The 24,541-nt window shown below is 38.8% G+C and overlaps 1 protein-coding gene across 7 annotated transcripts in view; it reads left to right on the top strand.

Moving 5' to 3' along the window:
• The window catches only part of KATNAL1 (katanin catalytic subunit A1 like 1), a 131,181-nt gene that overhangs the window by 69,189 nt on the left and 37,451 nt on the right, over nucleotides 1-24,541 (top strand). For 6 of the 7 annotated variants that reach the window (XM_033236239.1, XM_033236220.1, XM_033236192.1 and 3 more), the window contains 3 exons: nucleotides 170-296; nucleotides 3,203-3,337; nucleotides 23,356-23,482. In XM_033236239.1, coding sequence (XP_033092130.1) covers nucleotides 170-296; nucleotides 3,203-3,337; nucleotides 23,356-23,482 — 389 coding nt within the window. Of the gene's footprint in view, nucleotides 1-169; nucleotides 297-3,202; nucleotides 3,338-9,343; nucleotides 9,645-23,355; nucleotides 23,483-24,541 lie in introns of those variants that run through there. The other variant, XM_033236250.1, reaches the window with a different exon arrangement.

Here is a 24,541-nt window from a genome sequence, read left to right on the forward strand (position 1 = left end):
TTTCTTTTTTCTCATGGGAATGATTGATTTAGCCTTTGCCATAACCAGGTGATGGCATTAAAACAGTGAGAAGTTTCTGCTCTGTTTTGCCATTGTTTTAAGAGGTTTTTGTAACTACTCCGATTGTTTTGAGATTATTGAATGATTTCTTTAAAATATTTTCATAAAGGCTAGATTTTATGCCCCTACCACGATCTTCATTGATGAGATAGATTCTATCTGCAGTCGAAGAGGAACCTCTGATGAACATGAGGCAAGTCGCAGGGTCAAGTCTGAACTGCTCATTCAGATGGATGGTAATTGATATTTAATTATTGTTTCGAAACTCTTATTTTTCAATATTTTGTGTAAACTCATAATCAATGGCTGGATTAGAAGGCAACCTAAGTTTAATTATTTGTTCATTCACCCGTTTGTTCATTTGTTCATGCACTCAGAAAGCATTGCTTGTATACTTGTTAGAGATCATGCACCATTTCAGGTTCCGAGGTTACAAAGAAAAAGGCTACTATGGCCTTCAAGGAGCTTACTATTTGGAGCAAAGTTTCTAGAGGCATGATCTAGAGTCCTAGGGATCCTTGAAACCCTTTAAAGAATCTGCAAGGTCAAAACTATTTTCATAGGAATATCAAGTCATTGTTTACCTTTTCTTTTTCACTCTCATTCTCTCACAAGTGTACAGTAGAGTTCTCTAGAGGCTGTAAGATGTAGGGTATCATAAAAGGTAGAAAGCAGAAGCAGATATGATAATCCAGCTTTTCTCTAGTTAGACATTAAAGAGATTTGCAAAAATGTAAAAATAAAAGCCCCTCTTTTTTTAATATTTTAGAAAACATACTTTTCATTAAAATGTGTAAACAAGTAATGAATTTATCATTTTTTAAGTGAACTAATATTTTTAAATTTCAATTTTAGGGTTTTTCTTTTTTTTCTTACAATTTCCCCATGCACCATCTATTTTAAGTTTTAAAGATATTGATAGATACACTCCACACACAAAAAAGCTGTTTGGGGTTCTCAATAATTTTTTTTTTTTTTTTTTTTTTTTTAAGATTCAGAGTCTTGCTCTGTTGCCCAGGCTGGAGTACAGTGGTGTGAACACAGCTCGCTGCAGCCTCGACCTCCTGGGCTCAAGCAGTCCTCCTGCCTCAGCCTCCTAAGTAGCTGGGACCACAGGCCCATGCCACCACATCTGGTTAAGTTTTATTTTTTTGTAAAGACAGGGTCTTGCCATGTTTCCCAGGCTGTAGTTGAACTCTTGAACTGAGGTGATCCTCTGGACTCAGCCTCTCTAAGTGCTAGGATTATAGACATGAGCCACTGCATGCAGCCTCAGTAATTTTTAAGAGTATAAAAGGGTCCTGAGATCACACAGTGTGAGAACCACTGATCTGGATGAGAAGCAGGCAACTGATCAGATGAGTATAATACATTATGGTACATTCTGGGGTAGAAGTAAAGTCTGGGTGCAGTGGAAACATAGGAGAGGCACCACCAAGACTCAAGGGGAGTCTTGGAAACAGATAGCCGAGTTGGACTTTGAAGCATTGGTAGGAGTTATCCAGACAGAGAAAAAAGGCCCTGAGGAGCCATAGAAGGAAGAGGGTTATGGGCTCAGAGCTGCTGTTTAGAGATAAGTTACGCTGGTAGTTAGTTGTGTGGTAGACAAGAGGCTGTTCAAGCAAAACATTAGAACAGATAAAATATGTTTAAAAATATCCAGGGTGAGGGACTCAGTGCAGTGGCTCATGCCTGTAGTCCCAGCACTTTGGGAGACTGAAGTGGGAGGATCACTTGAGGCCAGGAGTTCAAAACCAACCTGGTTAACATAGCAAGCCTTTAAGCAACAACTTTAGAAAGTAGCTAGGTGTGGTGGCATGTGCCTGTAGTCCCAGCTACTCAGGATGCTAAGGTGGGAGGATAGCTTGAGCGCAGGAGTTTGAGGCCAGTGAGCTGTAATTGTGCCATAGCCCTCTAGCCTGGGCAACAGAGCAAGAACCTGTCTCATAACAACAACAACAAAACACCAGTAATATCCAAGTTGTATTGTTTCAAAACAGTCACGGTTATTCCTCAACTGTGGATACTTACTGAATACTTATAACTTACTATGAGACCCTACCCTCAATGAGTTTACCATTTTAACTTTTGCTAAAATATGAGAGAAAGGAATGAGTACGTTTTATTTTTGAGGTGGGGTATAGGGGAAAACATTAGGTGTTTAAAATTGGAAAAGGAAATTACTGAATACAAATTTAGTCAGCTGAATTTCATTGAAGGATATTTGATTATTGTTGATTATTAGTTGGACAGCTTGATTCTTTGTCATAATGATTGGAGTTTAGTAATAAGAAAATATTATAAGTTTCAGTGAGCCAACATCATGCCAGAGCACTCCAACCTGAACAACAGAACCAGACCTTGTTTTTTAAAAAAATAACTATATTGAACTAGTTTGCTTTAAATCCACTAGTACTTTATTATGCCAGACTAGAAAGTCTTATCAGTAAAGTTTATGGGTTTTTTATCTTTTATTTTTCAATACATATTTTCTAGAGTTTCTGTTGTGTGACCTGAAATTTTTTATTCTAGAATTTTTATTCTAAAAAGGAGACACTGTGTATGTATATGTAGTTGGTTTGGTTATTTTTATCTGTGATTACTGGGTTCATTCTTAAATGTCTTGTTTATTTTTTACAAGTCATTTAAAAGTTTAAAGGACAACATCATGGAACTATAACCTGTCTTTCAGAATTGTAATTGCATGCTAGAATATTAAGTAAATGTGAACCCTCTGTTTTCACTTCTTGAGAAAACAGACTAAAAAACTAAAGTAAAATTTTTGCGGAACTTGGTGATTTCAAGGAAATAAGAGGAATAGAACAGAGCCTAATCTCCCGTGCCTTTTCTTTTCAGGAAAACATACATTCAGTTTCTTACAGAAAAATGGATATTTTTATTGGATTAAAATCCTGCAGTGGGTTACACAAAAAAAATCCCGCACTAGGTTATGTGAATTCTTCTACTTCTTTGTTTTGTAGTTATCTGTTGATGAGTCTGGTTTTGCCACCACACAGAGGTCAGGACTACACTGTCTTCTTCATCATTGATTCTGCCACTTTGGCTAACAGAAATGTTAACTGAATGAAAGAATAAAGGGTTGTAAGGAAAACACTATCTTTTCCTCCCTTACTGTGTATAGGAGTTGGAGGAGCTTTAGAAAATGATGATCCTTCCAAAATGGTTATGGTATTGGCTGCTACTAATTTCCCGTGGGACATTGATGAAGCCTTGCGAAGAAGGTTAGAAAAAAGGATATATATACCTCTCCCAACAGGTATGATGCCTTCTCTATTTTGAGCTTTCTGTTACTTTCTGTTACCTTTCCCATGTGTCTGAATCTTTTTTTCCATGGCCATTCTGCTTAAAGAAGTTTATAGCATCACAAAACTAGTTTGTAGTAGATGTGAACACAGGCCACAGTACTCTATTGAAATTTCTTACATTTCAGAGAAATTCTTAAATTTGGAACAATATTCATGTTAATAAATATGGTAGCACTTTTGGCCGGGCGCGGTGGCTCAAGCCTGTAATCCCAGCACTTTGGGAGGCCGAGACGGGCGGATCATGAGGTCAGGAGATCGAGACCATCCTGGCTAACATGGTGAAACCCCGTCTCTACTAAAAAATACAAAAAACTAGCCGGGCGAGGTGGCGGGCGCCTGTAGTCCCAGCTACTCGGGAGGCTGAGGCAGGAGAATGGCGGGAACCCGGGAGGCGGAGCTTGCAGTGAGCTGAGATCCGGCCACTGCACTCCAGCCTGGGCGACAGAGCGAGACTCCGTCTCAAAAAAAAAAAAAAAAAAAAAAAATATGGTAGCACTTTTAAGTTTTCACTTTTAAACTTGAAGGTTTTTTAAAATCTTTTTCAAAATATGCTGTTTTGGAGTGAGAGTGTGTGTGTGTGTGTGTGTATTTTTATTTTTTTATTTTTGAGACAGAGTCTTACTCTGTTGCCCAGGCTGGAGTGCAGTGGCGTGATCTGAGGTCACTGCAACCTCCACCTCCTAAGTTTGAGTGATTCTTGTGCCTTAGCCTTCCGAATAGCTGGGATTACAGGTGTGTGCCACCACACCCAGCTAATTTTTGTGTTTTTAGTAGAGACAGGGTTTTGCCATGTTTTCTAGGCTGGTCTCGAACTCCTGGCCTCAAATGATTTCCTGTCTCGGCCTCACAAAGTGCTGGGATTACAGGTGTGAACCACCACACCTGGCCTGGAAAATTTAATTTCATCCTGTTAATGAATGCTGAAATTTCCGTACATGAATTTTTTTCCTTTTATTTTGAGGTAAAGTGTGCATAGAATGAAATGTACTTAAGTATATAATTTGAAAGAGTACAAATCAGTCCTCCTGTTTAATCAATACCCTAACCAAGATGTAAGGCATTTCCATCATCCTGTAAAGTTCTTGTGTGCTCCTAATAGCTAACCCTCCAATAGGCATTCACTGTACGTGATTTTTATCACCATAGATTAGTTCTTCCTCTTGTTAAACTTCATATAAATGGAATCGTAACAGCAAGTACTCACTGTGTCGGCTCCTTTCACTTGATGTTCATCCATGTGATCACATGTATCAGCAGCTTATTCCTGGTTTGATTATACCACAATTTCTTTATTCTCCTTTTGATTGGTATTTAAGTTATTTCTAGTTTTTTGGCTATTATGAATAAAGCTGTAAACTTTCTTGTACACAGCTTTTTTATGGATGAATGTTTTCAATTCTTTTGGATAATGTAAAAGAAAGGATGGGTCATAGGGTAGGCATATGTTTAGCTTTTATAGGAAATACCCAAATTATTTTTCAGAATGGTTGTACCATTTTGTATTCCATCATCAACAAATAGGAATTCAAATACTTCCGTATCCTTGCCGACATGTGGTGGTGTCAGTATTACAATTTCAGTCATTCTAGTAAGTATGAAATGCTATCTCATGATTTTAATTGGTATTTCTCTGATGACTTACATAGAGTACCTTTTTATGTACTTTTTATGGTCATGGTATACTTTTTGTGTAGTGTCATTTCTTTTTCCCAGTTTTTAATTGGATTATTTGTTGCTGTATTAATGCTTTTTATGTTATTAGATCTGTGCATTGTGAATATTTTCTTCCAGTTTGTGGTTTGTCTTTTGATTTTCTTTATGGTGTCTCTTAATAAGTAGACATTTTAAATTTTGATGAAGTCCTGTTGACAATTTTTTTAAATGAATAGTACTTTTAGTGTCTTAAGAAATCTTATCTATCCCAAAGTTGCAAAGTTTTTCTCCTGTTTTCTTTTGGAAACTGTATTTATGTCTGTGATTCCTCTTGCATGAATGTGTGTGTGTGTGTGTGTGTGTGTGTGTGTGTGTGTGTAGATTTTTCATATATACCAGTTGTAGCATCACTTACTGAAAGTTTTCTTTTTTCATTGAATTACTTAGGCATCTTCATTGAAAATTATTTTGTTGTGTATGTGTGGGTCTATTTCTGAATACTATTCTGTTCCATCGTTTTTTTAAATCCATACACATGGTTATCTAAGTTATTTGTTTTTTTCTTGAGCAAGCTTTGGTAACTTGTGTCTTTCAAAGAATTTGTCTATTTTTTGTAAGTTGTCAGATTGTTTTGAATTTGACCTAATGTGAATGTGGAAGCTGATTAAATAGTTATGGGAGATGGTGGATTTCATGTCTGGTTCTGGAACTTGAAGTCAATAAGGAGGGCACTTAGGAAGAGATGATGAATGTGAAGTGGTAGAAGTAAGGACAAACTCTACCTGTGGAGGTGGAGTCCATGAGGATACATTGAAATCTGTGTTGAACTCTTTTTGTTTTCCACTGAGACTCCTAACCTTGATGAATGGGCTTTCCGACAGAAGAAGCCAGCTAAATGTATACCTGGCTCAAGAGTCAAGAAAGCTGAAGGGGCCGGACGCGGTGGCTCATGCCTGTAATTCCAGCACTATGGGAGGCTGAGGTGGGCGGGTCACGTGGTCAGGAGATCAAGACCATCTTGGCTAACACAGTGAAACCCCGTCTCTACTAAAAATATAAAAAATTAGCTGGGCGTGGTGGCGGGCACCTGTAGTCCCAGCTACTCGGGAGGCTGAGGCAGAAGAATGGCGTGAACCCGGGAGGCGGAGCTTGCAGTGAGCTGAGATCGTGCCACTGCACTCCAGCCTGGGTGACAGAGCGAGACTCCATCTCAAAAAGAAAAAGCTGAAGGAAGAAATGTGGCAGAAACTACAAAGAGCTGAAGGTACAAGTGCTGCCCCACACAAACAAGGAGAACGGAGAACCAAGAAATAAGTGACAGTATGTGCCAGCTTTCTGAGATGATTCATTTTTGCCTTTCACGTCTCAGACATAACTCATGTGGTCCACAATAACCCAGAACTATGCAATAAAGAGAATTCTGGGAAATGAAATTCCAGCTTCACTTAAGTTGGCATAATACAAATCTACACACCTTATTTTCCTTTTTTTGGCCATAGGATCTATAGTGATGGCTCATTTTTCATTCCTAATATTAGTATTTGTCTCTATTGTTCTTCATAATTTTTGGTTGAGATTTATCAATATTGTTAATCTTTTCAAAGAACCAAATTTTTGCTTTGTTAATTTTCTATTTTCTATTTCAGTGATTCTCTCTTTAAAACAATTTTTTTTGCTTGATACTTTGAGTATAAGTTTTTCATTCTGAAGTTAGAAACTAAGATTATTGATTTTAGGGACAGCCCTCTCCCACTTTTTTTTTTTAAGAGACAGAATCTTGCTCTGTTACCCAGGCTGGAGTGCTGTGGCTTGATCGTAGCTCACTGCAGCCTCAACCTTTTGGAATCAACAGATCCTCCCACCTCAGTCTCTTGAGTAGGGACTGCAAACACATGCCACTGTGCCTGGCTCATTTTTTTTATTTGTGGAGACAGAGGCTTGCTGTGTTTCCCAGGCTGGTCTCAAACTCCTGGCCTCAAGCAATCCTCCCGATAGCACTGGGATTGCACATGTGAGCCACTGCACCTGGCCTTTTTTTCTTTTTTTAACGTGTATATTTTAAAGCTATAAATTTCTCATTAAGTACTGCTTTGCTTTTATCTCACAAATTTTGCTATATCATTTTTTTCTATTAAGTTAGAACTATTTTCTAATTTTCCTTTTTTCCCCCTTTCTTTGGTCCTTGAGTTATTTAGCATTTAAATTGGTTTGGGAGCCAAATAACTGGGGTATTTTTTGGATATCTTTTTGTTGATTTTTAATTTAATTCCATTGCAGTCAGGAACATACTCTGAATGATGTCAATTTTTAAACTTCTTGAGATTTGCCCTTCAGCCTATAGTCTATCTTGGTGAATGCTCCAGATGCAATTGAATAGATTGTTTATTCTGAGCTTGTTATAACATTCTATAAATGTCTAGATGAAGTTGGTGTGATAGTATTATTCCAGTAATAAGATCCTTGCTGACTTTTTAATCTAGTTTTTCTATCAGTTACTGCGAGTGGCTTATGGAAATCTTCATCTGTGACTGGGAACTTGTTCATTTCTCCCTTTAGTTCTTTCAGTTTCTGCTTTATGTTTTGCTTCATGTGTTTTGATGTTCTGTTGTTAAGTAAATAAATTATCATTGTTATATCTTCTTGGTCCTTTTACCACAATGAAATGCCTCTCTATCTCTGAGAATACACTTTGACTTGGTATCTGCTTTGACTGCTATTAATTTAGCCTCGCTGTCTTTCTTTTCCTATTGTTGGTGTGCTAATATGCTTTTCATCTTTAATTTTTACCCTAACCTGTCTTTATATTTACAGTGTAGTTTTTATAGACAGCATATAATTGAGCCTTGATGTTTGTCCAGTCTCTCTCTCTTTTTTTGTTTGTTTGTTTGAGTTGGAGCCTCACTCCATTGCCCAGGCAGGAGTGTAGTGGTGCGATCTCAGCTTACTGCAACCTCTGCCTCCCAGGTTCAAGCGATTCTCCTGCCTCAGCCTCCCAAGTAGCTGGGACTACAGGCATGTGCCACCATGCGTAGCTAATTTTTTTCTATTTGTAGTAGAGACAGGGTTTTGCCATGTTGTCCAGGCTGGTCTTGAACTCCTGAGGTCAGGTGATTTGCTCACCTTGGCCTCCCAAAGTGCTGAGATTATGGGTGTGAGCCACTGCGCCTGGCTGTCTCTGCTTTTTAATAGAAGTATTTAGTCCATTTAAATTTAATGTAATTAGTGATATAACTGTGTTTAAGTCTGCCATCTTGCTATTTGTACTGTTTGTTTCTCTGTACCCCCCTTGCTAATTTCTTTTGGGCTAATTGACTGTTTTTACTGTTCATTTTAATGCCATTAGTGGATTTTTAGCTGTACCTGACTATATTTATTTTAGTAGTTGTTCTAGCAATTACAGTATGCATAATTTTATATAGTTGTGTGTCCTTTTATCTTTTAAATTGTATACCTAAATCAAAAGTGATTTATATACCACCACCGTTATAGTACTACAGGATTCTGTACCTATCTTATATATACCTTTATTAGAGAACTTTATATTTTCATTTGCTTTTGTGTTGCAGTCTAGTATCCTTTTGTTTCAATTCGAAGGGCTCCATTCAGCAATTTTTGCAAGGCAGGTCTATTCGTGATAAACTCCCTAAGTTTTTGTTGATCTAGAAAGGTCTCCTTCATTTATTTCACCTTCATTTTTGAAGAGCAGTTTTGCCAAAATAGTATTCCTGGTTGGCAGACTTTTTCTTTTAGTACTTTGAATATATAATGTCACTCCTTTCTGACTTGTGATGTTTCTGCTAAGAAATATGTTGATATTTTATGAGTGCTCCCTTATAGATGACAAATAACTTTTCTTTTGTTGCTTTCATGATTCTGTCTTTGAATTTTGACAATTTGATTATGTGTTTCTATGGTCTTCCTTAGGTCATCCTACTTGGAGTCCTGTTAAGCCTCATGAATTTGTTCATTTCTTTTCTTATACGGGCATACCTTGTTGTATTATGCTCCTCTTTATTGCACTTTGCAGATACTGTGTTTTTCACAAATGGAAGGTTTGTGACAACCCTGAATTAAGGAGGTCTGTGAGGGCCATGTTTTCAACAGCATGTGCTCACTTTGTGTCTCTGTCACATTTTCGAAATTCTCACAATATTTCAGACTTTTCATTATTATTTATCTGTTACAGTGATCTGTGATCAGTGATCTTTAGTGTTGTAATTGTTTTGGGGTACCACAAACTATGCCCACATAAGATGGCAGACTTAATTGATAAATGTGTGTTTTATGACTCTTCCTTTCCTCAGGCCTCCCCATACCCTCAGACACAACAATACTGGAATTAAGCCAGTTAAGAACTCTACAGTGGTCTCTAAGTGTTCAAGTGAAAAGGAAGATGCAACTCAAGTGAAGGAAGAATTACATCTTCCTTTCCATGTAAAGGAAGACATTATGTGAAATCAGAAGCTAGACACGAATAAGCTTAGTGAGGAAAGCATGATGAAAGCTGAGATACACCAAAGCTAGACCTCTTATGCCAAACAGCCAAGTTATGAATGAAAAGGAAGAGTTCTTGAAGGAAATTAAAAGTGTTACTCCAGTAAATACATGAATGATAAGAAAGTGAAACAGCCTTATTGCTGATCAGGATAGAGTGATCTGGATAGAAGATCAAACCAGCCACAACATTTCCTTAAGCCACAGCCTTTCCTTAAGCCACAGCCTAATCCAGAGCAAGCCCCAACTCTTCAATTCTATAAAAGTTGAGAGAGATGAGGAAGCTGCAAGAAAAAAAAAATTGGAATCTCAGAGGTTGTTTCATGAGGTTTAAAGAAAGAAGCCATCTCCATAACATAAAAGTTCAAGGTAAAGCAGCAAGTACTGACACAGAAGCTGTAGCAAGTTATCCAGAAGAACTAGCTAAGATTCCTTTTGAAATGCTACTGCTTACTGACAATGCACCTGGGATATATCTCTTTGATGGAGATATATAAGGAAATTCATGTTGTTTTCGTGCCTGCTTACACAACATTCATTCTGCAGCCCATGGATCAAGGAATCATTTTGACTTTTAAGTCCTACTTTTAAGGAATACATTTCGTAAAGTTATGGTTGCCATACATGGTGATTTGTCTGATAAATCTGGGCAAAGTAAATTGAAAACCTTCTAGAAAAGAATCATCATTCTAGAAGCCATTAAGAACATTTTTGATTCATGCGAGGATGTCAAAACATCAGTCTTAACAGGAGTTTGGAAGAAGTTAATTCCAACCCTCATGAATGACCTTGAGGGGTTCAAGACTTTGGGTGGAGGACGTCACCACACATGTAATGGAAAAGCAAGATAACTAGCATTAGAAGTGGTACTTGTAGTTGGGACTGGATTGCTGCAATGTCATGATAAAACTTCAACAGACAAGGGGTTGCTTCTTACAGATGAACAAAGAAAATATTTCTTGAGGTAGAATCTCCCGTGAAGATGCTGTGAACATTGTTGAAATAACAACAAATAATTTAGAATATTTTATAAACTTAGTTGACAAAACAGCAGCAGATTTGAAGAGAATCAACTCCAATTTCAAAATAAGTGCTGTTATGGGTTAAATGCTATCAGACAGCATTGCATGCTACAGAGAAATCTTTCATGCAGGGAAGAGACAACTGATACAGCAGACTTGACTGTTTTCTTATTTAAGAAGTGGATACTGCCACCCCAACCTTCAGCAGCCACCACCCTAATTCATCAGCATACATCGACATTGAGGCAAGACCATCCACGAGCCAAAATATTACAACTTGCTGAAGGCAGAGATGATTGTTAGCTTTTTTTTTTTTTAGCAATAAAGTATTTTTACATTGATATCCATTTTGTAGATGTAATGCTATTGTACACTTAATAGACTACAGTATAGTGTAAATATAGCTTTTCTATGCATTGGGAAATCAAGAAATTTGTATGACTCACTTTATTGTGGTGGTCTGCAACCAAACCTGCAATATCTTCGCATTTAGGAAGTTTTTCGCTATTATTTCTTCAAATAAGCTCTTTGTTTCTCACTCAGTTCCTTCTGGAGCTTCCATAGTATGTATATTGATCTATTTTATGGTATCTAAGTCCCTTAGGCTTTCTTCACTTTTCTTCATTCTTTTTCTTTTTTTGTTTCTGACTTGATTATTTCAAATGACCTGTCTTTGGGTTCACTAAGTGTTCTGCTTGATCAAGACTGCTGTTGATCCTCTTTAGTGAATGTTTCAGTTCAGTTATTGTATATTTCAGCTCCATAATATCTTTTTGGTTCTTTATATAGCTTCTGTCTGTTAAATTCTTATTTTGCTCATGCGTTGTTCTCTTGATTACATTTAGTTGTTTTTCTGGGTTATCGTGTATAGTGCTGAGGTTCTTTAAGATGATTATATTGAACTTTTTGTCAGATAATTCTTAGATCTTTGTTTTTTTAGGATTGATTCCTAAAAATTAATTTTTTCCCTTTATTGGTACATGTTTCTCTGTAACATGTGCCTTGTTTTTTGTTGTTGTGATTTGTGCATTTGAAAGAACAGGCAGCCCTTTCGATCTTTATGAACTCACTTTGTACAGAGGAAGACCTTCACCAATCATCCTGGCTGGAGATTCCAAGATCTCTCAAACCTTTTGTGGGGCTGTTGCCTCTCTGGGCTTGTGCATGTAATTTCCCAATTAGAGAGGTTTTCTGATTTCTTTTTCAGGAGCTTGTAGTCTTTCTTGCTCCTTCTGTTATCTATCTTTGGTATTGTAGCTTTCTGGAATGCAACAAATCTCTTAACTCTCTTTTGTTCTTTGTGGCCCCCGGGTCTCCAAGGTCTCCCAGTTCCATCAGTCCTTCAAGTCAGGTGAAATAGAAATCAGTCCCTTGGGAGGTCCTCTGAAAAACTGAAACATTAGACACATAATCCACTCTTCTCTTTCCCTCCCAAGTAAGGAGCCACAAGCTGGTTGCTTTCTCCCAACCATATGGAGCTGTGTTGGCTTTTGTCTACTGTATTACAAGTTGCTAGCGCTGCAACAACTTGCTGAGTTCTCTCTTTGTGCCTGCTGCAAGTGTGGCAAGACAGAAACCAGTCCCTTGGGCAGTCCACTGAAAAGCTGGAATGCTGGATGTACATTCCACTTTTCTCTTTTTCTCCCGAGGGAGAAGTTGTGAGGTAAACATTTCCTCTTGATTGCACAGAGCTGTGCTAGCTTGAGGAAGGAGCTGCTGACTCAGTTAACATGAAATGGCTTTTCTTGGCCGGGCGCGGTGGCTCACGCCTGTAATCCTAGCACTTTAGGAGGCCGAGGCAGGTGGATCACCTGAGGTTGGGAGTTTGAGACCAGCCTGACCAACATGGGGAAACCCCGTCTCTACTGAAAATACAAAATTAGCCGGGTGTGGTGGCACATGCCTGTAATCCCAGCTACTCGGGAGGCTGAGGCAGGAGAATCACTTGAACCCAGGATGTGGAGGTTGCAGTGAGCCGAGATGGCACCATTGCATTCCAGCGTGGGCACCAAGAGTGAAACTCCATCTCAAAGAAAGCAAAAAAAAAAAAAGAAAGAAAGAAAAGAAATGTCTTTTCTTACTCATTTCAGTGCAGTCCTAGGCTTTGAGCTTGCCTGTGGGGCTGTGAATTCCTAACTGGTGCCTGAAGTTCTTATAAAGGCTTTTTGAACTATATTGTTAAGTTATCGTTTCTGTGGGGGAACTGCTATAGGAAGTCTGAGGCATCCGATTCTACTACCTTGCTGATGTCACTTTTGGCCTCCATTGCTTTTTTGATACAGGTCAGCTGCTGTTCATATCATTGTTCCCTTGTGTGTGACGTGTCTTTCTCCCTCTAGCCACTTTTTTTTTAAATCAACTTTATTGAGGAATAATTTATATACAATAAATTTTACTTATTTAAAATTTAATGAGTTTGACAGTTAAACAGCTGTGAAACCATACCACAATCAATCTTTTAACCTCAAAAGATTCCTTGTGCCTCTTGTAATCCATCCTTCCCTCTTCCTTCTACACCTCCCCCTCAGGAAACCACTGGTCTAATTTTTGTCCATATAAAGCATTTTGAAGTTCATATTAATAGAATCCTACAGTAGGTATCATTTTGTGACTAGCTTCTTTCACTCATCATGGTGATTTTGAATTTCATCCATGTTTGTTGTTTTTATTGGTGAGTAGTGTTTGTTCCATTTACATGGACATACCACAGATTGTTTATCCATTCTCTTATTGATGAATATTTGCATTGTTTATGGTTTGGGGCTATTGTGAATAAAGTTGCTATGAATATTCATGTTCAAGTCTATGTAGACATAGACTTTTTGTCTTAGATAAATACCTATACTTGAAATGACAGGGGTATGTGGTGTGGTATATGTCTACTGTAGAAAATAAGTTGGCAATTTCTTGAGTGATTGTCTTCTGTGTGTTTTTTTTTTAAAGATATTCTATTTATCTTTGTGTTTCAGCAGGTTGACTGTGATGTGTTCCTTTTGTCCTGCATGTATGTTGGACTTCTTGATACTGTCTCACAGGTCATTAAAACTCTGTTAAATGCTTTTTCCCAAAATGTTTTATTTATATTTTTAAGGTTGGATAATTTCTAAATCGATCTTCATGTTTACTGACCTACTTTTGTCATCCCTAGTCCACTTTTAAACCTGTCTAGTGAATTTTTTAATTTAGATACTGTATTTTCCAAATCTAGCATTTCCATTTGTTTACTTTTTTTGTGTGTGTGTGTGAGATGGAGTTTCGCTCTTGTCACCCAGGCTGGAGTGCAGTGGCGTGATCTTGGCTCAGCGCAATCAGCCTCCCGGGTTCAAGCGATTCTCCTGCCTCAGCCTCCTGAGTAGCTGGGATTACCGGCATATGCCACCATGCTCAGCTTTTTTTTGTATTTTAAGTAGAGACAGGGTTTCTCCATGTTTGTCAGGTTGGTCTTGAACTCCTGACCTCAGGTGATCAGCCTGCCTTGGCCTCCTAAAGTGCTGGGATTACAGGTGTGAGCCACCTCACCTGGCCTCCATTTGTTTACTTTTTATAGTTTTTATTACTTTGCTGGGATTCCTCATTTGCTTATTTTTGTCTCTTTTTAAAAATTCTTTGGCATTCTTCCCTTCAAAAAGTAGAGCTTAGTTCTCCTCCATCTGAATGTGGATTAGACTTAGTGATTTTCTTCTAAGAAATAGGATATGGCAGAAGTGATGCTAAATGATTTCTGAGGCTAGATCATGAAAAGGATAGTTTCTGCCTGACTCTCCCTCACTTGGATCGCATGGGATCATTTGCTCTTGAGGAGGCCACCTGTCATGCCTGGAACCATGTGGAGAAGCCCAAATGGGAAAGAACTGAAGTTTTCCACCAGCAGTCAGCACCATCGTGCCAGCCATGTGAGAGCTACCTTTGGATGACTATAGTTCTGGTCCATGTATTAACTGTGAGTTCCTGAGAGACCTTGTGTTAGTCAGGGTCCTACAGAGAGACAGAACCAACAGGACGTGTATATATAGACAGGTTTATTTTAGGCAGTTGGCTCACGATTATGGGGGCTGGTAAGTCCAAAATCTGTACCCCAAGCTGGCAGGTTAGAGACCCAGGAAGAGCTGATACTGCAGTTCGGGTCCAAAGGCTATCAGGCTGGAGACCCAGGGAGAGCCAGTGTTGGAGTTGAAGTCTGAAGGCCATTTGCTGAATTTCCTTTTCCTGGGGTGGGGATGGGTCGCCGTTCAGTGTTGTGTTTTATTCAGACCTTCTGTTGATTAGACGAGGACTATCCATGTTAGGAAGGGCAGTCTGCTTTACTCAATGTCCACTAATTTAAATGTTAATCTCATTGAAACACATGTTCACAGACACGTTCAGAATAATTTTTCTTTTTCTTTTTTCTTCTGAGATGGAGTTTCACTCTTGTTGCCTGGACTGGAGAGCAATGGTGTAATCTCACCTCACTGCAGCCTCCGCCTCTTGGGTTCAAGGGATTCTCCTGCCTCAGGCTCCCAAGTAGCTGGGATTACAGGCATGTTCCACCACACCTGGCTAATTTTGTACTTTTAATAGAGACAAGATTTCACCATGTTGGTCAGGCTGGTCTTGAACTGCTGACCTCAAGTGATCTACCCACCTCCACCTCTCAAAGTGCTGGGATTACAAACGTGAGCCACTGTGCCAGTCCCAGAATGATTTTTCATCCACTCTTTGAGCACCATTGCCCAGTCAAGTTGACATATAAAATTAACCATCACAGACCCCAAGCTAGAACTTTCTAGCTACACCACTCTTAAATTCTTGACACACAGAAACTTTGAGGATAATAGTTATGTAAAATCTCTAAGTTTTAGTAAAATTTTTTATTCAGAAATGGATAGTCTACCACTTTATAGTTTTTGTCAGCTAATTTTAGCATTTGATTCATTTGTTTCTGTTGGCTACTTTTTAATTATCTTGAGTGTGGGCCATATTTTTCTGCTTTTTCACATATCCAATAAGTTTATTGTATGTGCTACATTGTAGGGATTACAGATTATGTATTTTCCTTTAAATGGTGTTCTGGCAGGCATTCAGATTACTGGCAGAACTAAGAAAAATCAGTATTCAGTTCTTTACTGCCTGTTGGCTAATACATGCAAACAGTTTTCTTTCTATTGTGTCTCATTTTATAGTTGTTTACCATAGGAGGGCAAGTTTGGTAACAGTTATTTCATCATGACTAAAAGTGGAAACCTCACCTATGAATTTTGAAACTTAATTTTTGTAACATATTCCTTGGTTACTTTTTTGACTAGACCCCAAGGCTATATAACATAATTACTTGGTAGATTTTTAGCTCACAGATTCCATCTTAAATTATCTTTTCTGGCTGTGACTCTGTATTCTAATAATTTAATAATGTCATTACTTAAAAAGAAAACTTTTCTTTTTCTTAAAATAGTGCTTAATTTGGCTGCGTGTGGTCGTTCACACCTGTAATCTCTGTACTCTGGGAGGCCAACGTGGGCGGATCACCTGAGGTCAGGAGTTCGAGACCAGCCTGACCAATATGATAAAACCCTGTCTCTACTAAACATAAAAAAGTTAGCTAGATATGGTAGCAAGTGCCTGTAATTCCAGCTACTCAGGAGGCTGAGGCAGGAGAGTCACTTGAACCCTGAAGGTGGAGGTTGCAGTGAGCTGAGATCATGCCACAGTACTCCAGCCTGGGTGACAGAGCGAGACTCCATCTCAAAAAAAAAAAAAAAAAAAAAATCAAAAAAACTTAATTTACTGATTAAGCTCGTAAAATAATAAGCTTATTTAAGGCAACAACAGAAGCGATTAGATTTAGAACCTATAAGCCATGCTGGAATATTGCACCTCTGAGAATTAACTCCTTAATACCTGGCTCTCTAATACATCAGTCATACACAAGTTGAAATTCGAGTGTTTTTTTCCTTATTTGTGATTTTAAAAGTTTCTTCCTATTCTTTTTCTCTTCATCCATGTTTTTGTTTGTTTGTTTGTTTGAGATGGAGTCTCACTCTGTTGTCCAGGATGGGGTGCAGTGGCCTAATTTCGGCTCACTGCAGTCTCCACCTCCCACATTCAAGCAATTCTCCTGCCTCAGCCTCCCAGGTAGTCAGGATTACAGGTGCACACCACCACGCCTGGCTAACTTTGGTATTTTTAGTAGAGACGGGATTTCACGATGTTGGCCAGGCTGGTCTCCATCTCCTGACCTCAAGTGATCCACCTACCTCCACCTCCCAAAGTGTTGGGATTGCAAGCATGAGCCACTGTGCCCAGCCCATGTTTTGTTTTCTAAACAAAATATGTGTATGATATCTAATATATTTGAAAGTTTAGTTTTACTACCATATTACAGTGATTATAAATAAAAATTGATACCAGTGGAGGGAATAAAATTTTTGCTGCTTGAACTGTCAGTCTTATTTCAGCTTTTGTTTTTTGAACTTTAATGCTTCACTATAATATAGGGAGAAAAAATATAATTAGAAAATGGTTGATGACAGCAAGTTTCTGAACTGCTAAGGAAAGCTTAGGTATTAGGGGAGAGACATACTTTGTATTGGTATAAAGGCAGGAACTCAGTTTCCTTTGGAATTATACAAGAAGAAAAATATGGCTGAGGGGCTTCCTTCTAACCTTGGTTTTCTGTATGAAAAGTTTGTGACAGTTAATGACTTTGGGGTGCTTCTCTTTGTTTATTGTGGCTCTGAAAGTGCGTATGATCATGAAACCTGGGAAATGCTTTTTCCTCAAGGGGCTCCCAAACCAGTCATTAGAACTCCACTCTCTTTCATCTGTATTAATTCATCAACAAGTGTTCATTTAGCTCTTTGCTATCTGAAAGACATTTGTTAGGAAATGTGGGAATATAAATAATGTGCATTCCTTGTTGTTAGAGAACTGCCTTGGAAGCCAGACATGTACTTACCCTAACTTCAGTAAAACAGTGGAATGCATGAGCCGAGAGCTCTGCACAGTATTTTTGGAATGGAGATGGAGGAATCCTAAATTCTGACCGGTGTACTTAGGGGAGACTTCATGGAGGAAGTTGCATTTTAACTGAATTTTCATAGAGAAAAGTAGAATTGAAGCCATGGGTGCTTGAAAATGAATAGATAGATAGGTGTTGGCTGGAGCTACCTGATAGGATAAAAAGGCCTGGAAGAGATTGAACAATAAATAAAATTTAAGAAGATGAGAGATCTGAAAATAATGATTTTGGAAATTCAGGGTAAAATTAGTGGAAATAAAAGTAAAATGTATTAAAATTTTAAAAATTGGACAATGTATGAACATTTAAAAACCAACTGTGAATAAGAATTTTTATTTGTAAAAGGCAAGGATTATAAGAATCAGGATAGATGAAATCAGAAAGCCATCTAACGTAATTAGATGTAATGCCTCTTTATATAATTTCCATAAAGAAATATCCGTATTTCTTTAAGAATTAGAAATTGGTGGCAAGAAAAGCCAATATATCACTTATTCTTGTGGTTTAACAAACCACTCCAAAATTTAATGAGACAAAATAATCATATTATTCTCACATCGGATGGGGCATAGTTGGGATGGTTTGTGTCTGTTCCATGATGCTTGGGTCATGGTTGGGGGCGACTCCACAGCTGGGGCCTGGGATCCTCTGGACTGTCTTCGTTCACATGCTTAGATCTCTGCTGGGACTGGTTTTCTGGAGCACCTACATGTTACCTGTGGCCTTGAGACACTTGGATCTCACAGATGGTAGCTCAGGGCTCCAGAGCTGGTGGTTACACTGGATAAGGTGGAAATGGCATCGAATTTTATGAATGAGCCTTGGAGGTTATGTAATGTCCCTTCTGCTCATACTTGTGACATTCTTAGGCCCACACTGATTCCAGGGGAGGGAAATTAGACTGTCTCTGGTTTGGGGAGTGGCAGGGTCACATTGTAGAAATGGGTGTGGGATGAGAGAGAACTGTTACTGCTGTCTTGGTAAATACAGTCTGCTGTAGTCAACAGAAGGCAAAACAATAGGCACAAGTGAGTTCTAATGTCCTTACCTTAAGGCTCTTTTCATTTTAAGCATCTAAATTATGGCAGCAACTACCTGGTGAGCCCAACGTACTCCTTTCTCAAATTTCCTTCATTTAGTTCTGTTTTGCTTTTAGGCTGACCTCCTGAACACCAAGGCATTAATAGTCCTTTCAACTCAGAGTGACTGTGACTTCCTATTACATCGGGGTCAGAGTCCTTTTTTTTTTTTTAAATATGTTCCTTTTACTGCAAGTTCACATCTTACGTATCCTATCTGTGTCTGTTTGCATCTATCAGTATTTTATTGTATTTCTCTATGTTTTCCCCATTCTGCTGCACGCATGCTTCTTCCTACTTCTGTGTCGTTATCTGTGGTACTCCCATTTCCCAGGTTCTCTCTTCCCTTCTCTTTAAATTTTACTGATTTTTCAAAGCTGACGTTACAGCATGTGGACATCATGCAGTCTGCTCGCCCTGGCCTGTCTCGTGTCCCCAGGTGTTTCATCTGGGTTGGTGATTTCCCAGATGTCCCTCAGGAAAAGGACACTTCTGTCTCCCCAGAGTCCTATTTGTTGATTGACTGGTGGTGGGGGCTGTGAACATTTATTGAGTACTTACCATGGGCCAGGCTTTGCGTGTATCGACTCACCTAACCCTCACGACAGCTTTGTAAGGTAGATTCTGTTCTTATTTACTTAGGAAACTGAGGACCCAGAGGCTAAGTGAGAGCGGGCATGTGAGTCCAGAGCCCAGACAGGCAGGCCCAGCATGTAGTTGTTATCTCCTGCACTGGTCTACCTGGTGTATTCAAGAAAAGTTGTTTAAGGAGTGTATGATTCTTCTAACAACATTTATTTAAATTTAGAATGTGTATTAACTTTGTGATACAGGATCGGCAGTTCATTACACTACGATTAACAACACGTTAATCCCTTGTTAAATCTTTTCATAAGTTTATTGAATATCAATTCAGTTTTATAGAGCCAGTAAATCTTAAGAAGATTCTAAAATATTACTGACATAACCAGTTTTCAGTTACTTGTCCCCTCCGCCAATCACAGTTACTAGGGAAGTGGAGTATACTTCATGCTAAGCTTCATATACCACCAGGTCCTCACTTATGAACAGGTTTATGTATGTTCATTTTAAGTTGGCTGTCTGGAACTTGGTTTCAGTGGGAGAATATATTAAACTTGGTGTTAAGGATCTTAGGACAGGCACAGTGAAATGTTTGATTTACACATACAGTGGTATTCTAATATTGGGCCTGTAAGAATGAAAAGGGGTATTTGTTCATTGGCATTCGCTGGCTCTGTATGGAACATTGTGTAACGATGCTCTTATGTTAACATCAGTTCTTACCTGGACATCAGGCGCACATCAGCCTTCTGTTGTAGTAGATACAGGAGCTTCCTCCCCTCACCCCTTTCTGTCCCTACCCCTCTTGCCACCAGCCTGACTGGAGGATTTCTTCGGCTCTGAACCACATGTTGAGCAGGTGTACTCCCTGTGAGCCTGTTGGCTGGGATCAAGGATAGGGACTCCTGGGATTAGGGAATTGTGGAGGTAGAGGTTTTCCAGTCCTGCCCTTTCTGTTTTCTGGTAATCCCAAATCACACCTGCTTGCTGCTTTTGGCACTGCTTTGCTTGGTCTTACTGTGTGTTTGTGGTGTGTGAAACATAACTCAATACAAAAACAGTTCCTAAAATGTTTAGTGTATCCAGTAGCTGGTGAAGCAGACAGCCCTGTTACCCGCTCCAGGAGAAGTGGAGCCTCCCTGGAACTCAGGAGCTCCCCGCATGCTCCCTCCCAGCATGGCTCCTTCCTGCCCTCTGCTGGAGGTCACCACCTTTCGCTTACAGTGATTTCCTTTTATGGAGATAATGTCTTGCTTTTCCGTATAATTTTATCACCTAACAGTATATCCCCAAAGTTTTACCTCCTTTTAAACTTTACATAAATGAAATCACACTGATTGTGTTCATTTGTATCTTGCCTCTTTTGTTCAATGTATTTTAAGATTCATTCATGTTACCACATATAGATGCCACCTCATTCATTTTTGTTGCTGTGTGGTTGGTATTCTGTCATATTCGTTTCCTGTGGCTGCCATAACAAATACCAAAGATTGGGTGGCTTAAACAACAGAAGTTAATTTTCTCACAGTACTGGAAGCTAGAAGCATAAGACGAAGCTGTAGGCAGGGTGGTTGCACTCTGGGGTCTCTCTCCTTGGCCTGTAGGTGGCCATCTTGTCCCGTAGTCTTCATGTGGTCTTCCTCTTAGGGGTGTTTGTGTCCTAATAGCTTCTTCTTATAAGGACACCAGTCATGCTGGGCTAGAGCCCACCCATATGACCTCATTTTACCTTAATTACCTCTCCTGTCTCTAAATACAGTCACATTCTGAAGTACCGGGGGTTAGGAGTTGCCTAAACATTTTGAGGGACATGGTTTAACCCATACCATCTATTATGTGATTATATCAAAATGTATCCATCATATTATTTGGTGGACATTTTAATTATTTCTTGCTTTAGGCTATTATGAGCAGTACTATTGTGAACATTTTCATACATGTATAGTGGTAAGAATGCCAGAATGGAGCGTTCCGTCCTAGGAGTGAATTGCTAGGTATTGCTGCACGGCTGCAGTATTAGATGAATTTAATGTGTCTTCCAAAGTGCTTGTGTTGCAGGATCCTTGGTGGCACCTTTGCTGGAGTTTTGCTTGAGCCCAGTGTTCCGCCCACTTGCCCTGGCAGGCTGTGCTTGGCTAGAGCTACCGGCCCTGATCCCACGCTGGCCAAGGGCAAGCCAGGCACAGAGCGGTGAGGGGTACGTGAGCACACAAGCACTGGGGTCTGGCCACTGTGCATAGCCAGGCACCCTGGCTCTTGGGTAGTCTTTTTCTTGCTGATTTTTAGGAATTCCTGAAATATTCTTGATACAAGTCTTTGGTTGCTTATATATGTTACAGATATCTTCTCAAACTCTGTAACAACTGTTTTCACTGTGTTGACAGTATCTTTTTGATGAATAGAAGTTCCTCATTTTAATGTGGTCAGTTTATCAATCTTTTCCTAGTTGATTTTTTGAAATATATGTCTTGAGAATACTTCCCTGAGGTCATTCGGATATTCTTCTATGTTATCTTATAAAATACTTACAACTTTACATTTAGATGTAATATATCTGGCACTGATTTTTGTGTACAGTATGATGTAGGACGCAATTTCACTTTTTTCCCTGTGGATAGTCAGCTGTTCTTGCATCATTAATTGAAAAGGCACTCCTTCCACTCGCGGGCGAACCGCTTCTGTCATAAATTAAGTGTCTGTAGTTATGCTTCGGTCTGCTGCTGGGCACCCCGTTCTGTGCTATTGATCTATTTGTCTATTTCCACAAGAGCGTCACTCTGCTTTGAGTCCTATACCTTTGTAGTAAGTCTTGAAATCTGATAGAGCAATTCTTTCCACTTTGCTGTTGCTCTTCCAGAGCATCTTGGCTGTTCTTGGTTCTTTCTATTTCTGTGGACATTTTGGTATCTGCCTGTTAGTTTCTACAGATAGACCTTTTAGGGGGATCTTTATTGGAATGCATTGGCTATGTAAGATAAATTGGGGGAGAATTGTCAATTTCGTGAAAGACAAAACAAAATGAACCAAAAAGTAAACACTGGGAAACTGTTTTAGATGAAAGAAGATGAATGAGACATGGTAACTGAATGCAATGTGTTATGGTTTGTGAAAGTTATAAAGGCTTGGGACAAATGGGGAAACTTTGCTTTGAATTGTGTATTACACACTAATGTTCCAGTATTAAATCTCCTGATAAGGGTGAGAAATGTTATGTCTACCTTTTTTCTTAGGAGATACATGTTGGGGAATTTAAGGTGAAGTGTTGTGATGCCTACAGCTAGCGCTCAATTCAAAAAGTTGAGGGAGGAGAGATGAGGAGGCTAAGCTAGAGTGATAATGGCAAAATGTTAGCAATTGGTGAATCTCAGTGAAAGGCAAATGCGTATTCATTGATTTTCTTTTTCTGTAGATTTAGCATTTTTCAAAATAAAAGTAGAATTAAATTTCATTTTGTATCTCAGGAAATAGTAGAGTGCCAGATAAACTAGTAATGCATTATCTTAGTGTGCTGTGCTAAGCAGATTTGCCACTAAAAGCACTAGTGAAATGGCAAGCATGATTGGTTATTTTAAAAATTCTCTAGTATGTTTGAACTTATTCAGTTCACATTTAAATCATACTGGAACAGCACATGTCTGTGGGCTGGCTCTCCAAGTAAAAAATACATTAATGAGCTTTTTGTGCCAATTACTGATTTTCAGGAAATGTTCTTTAAACTACTGATAAGAGTTCTGGAGATCCGTGTCATACTAACAGGTGAGCAAAGTAATTCATAGGAGTTACACTTGATGCAGTCTAATTTTCTAACACCAGGCTAAGTATTTTATTTTTCATGAAGGATCTCAGATTCTTTGTTCTCATAGTAGATATCTTCATAGTCTATAAAGAAAACCCAGGTGGTTTTTGTTTTTGATTTTTGTTTTTTGTTTTTTTCAATTTTTAGTTACTGCTACAGAGGCACATAGGAATTTAAATGATTCCATGAGTCATGCAGTGAATTGGTAATAATACTAATGGACACACAGTTATTGACTCTTCTTTGCATTGGCCTCATTTTTCCCCCTGAATGTTAATATGTCATTTCTCAGCAAAATTATTTGTAAAGCAAAACATCTAACAACACCACCAAAATCTTGTAACAGCAAAAGGAAGAGCCGAGCTTCTGAAGATCAACCTTCGTGAGGTCGAATTAGATCCTGATATTCAACTGGAAGATATAGCGGAGAAGATTGAGGGCTATTCTGGTGCTGACATCACTAATGTTTGCAGGTATTTTTTTAATGATCTGTGATGTTAGACATTAGTTACAGACTTGGCAGGAGGACTGGTCTTAAAGTCAGTGTAGTTAGCCCAGTGTAGTTAGACATGAAAGCAGCTACCCATTTCTTTGAAATGATTTCCCATTTGTCCTTTTTTTTTTCCATATAACTTTATTCTTCATTGTGAGATGAAAATTATATAGCATTGGTCACTGATGTTTTTGATCTTTGGATTTTTAAGAAATTGTTGTGTCAGGGGCTCGCGCCTGTAAGCCCAGCACTTTGGGAGGCTGAGGCAGGCAGATCACGAGATCAGGAGGTCGAGACCATCCTGGCTAACACAGTGAAATCCCGTCTCTACTAAAAATACAAAATGTTAGCTGGGTGTGGTGGCGGGTGCCTGTAGTCCCAGCTACTTGGGAGGCTGAGGCAGGAGAATGGTGTGAACCCAGGAGGTGGAGCTTGCAGTGAGCCGCGATCATGCCACTGCACTCTAGCCTGGGAGACAGTGAGACTCCGTCGCAAAAAAAAAAACAAAAAAAACTGTTTTGTCTAACTTGATGATAATGACTTTGACAACCTAAGATTAGTTTAGCTTTGTGTTGGAGCCTTTCTACATCAACATAAAGTAATATTATTTAGTTTTGGTTGGCATTATTTAAACACATGCAGATGAGCAAAAATGATCAGTGTAAGCTGGGGAAGATACACATTTAAAATTTTTTCAGTTTAGCGACATCATAATTTTTAGACAGCTCCTGTCACTCTGTGCAGTTATTTTTTTCCTTATTTTTCTAACTGTACTTAAATTGACTTTAGTAGCCTTTCTTTAAAGCCGTAGCATCTGTTTTTCTCATCTTTTTTGCTCGCATTTTTCCCATGTGCATCCAAGTTTAGTAGCATACAATAAGGTCGCAATAGTTTCTACTGCTACTATAGTAAAATATTTAAGAACTTGACATTTTTGTTGGCTTGGCCTTCCTAATAGCTTTTTTGTGTTTATGAATTATCCTTTTCTTCCGTACCTTCATATTTATTTACAGTTGGTCAAAGAGAGCTGCACATGGGA

The sequence above is a fragment of the Trachypithecus francoisi genome, unplaced genomic scaffold, assembly GCF_009764315.1.
Source record: "Trachypithecus francoisi isolate TF-2019V2 unplaced genomic scaffold, Tfra_2.0 Contig01461, whole genome shotgun sequence".
Lineage (NCBI taxonomy): Eukaryota > Metazoa > Chordata > Mammalia > Primates > Cercopithecidae > Trachypithecus > Trachypithecus francoisi.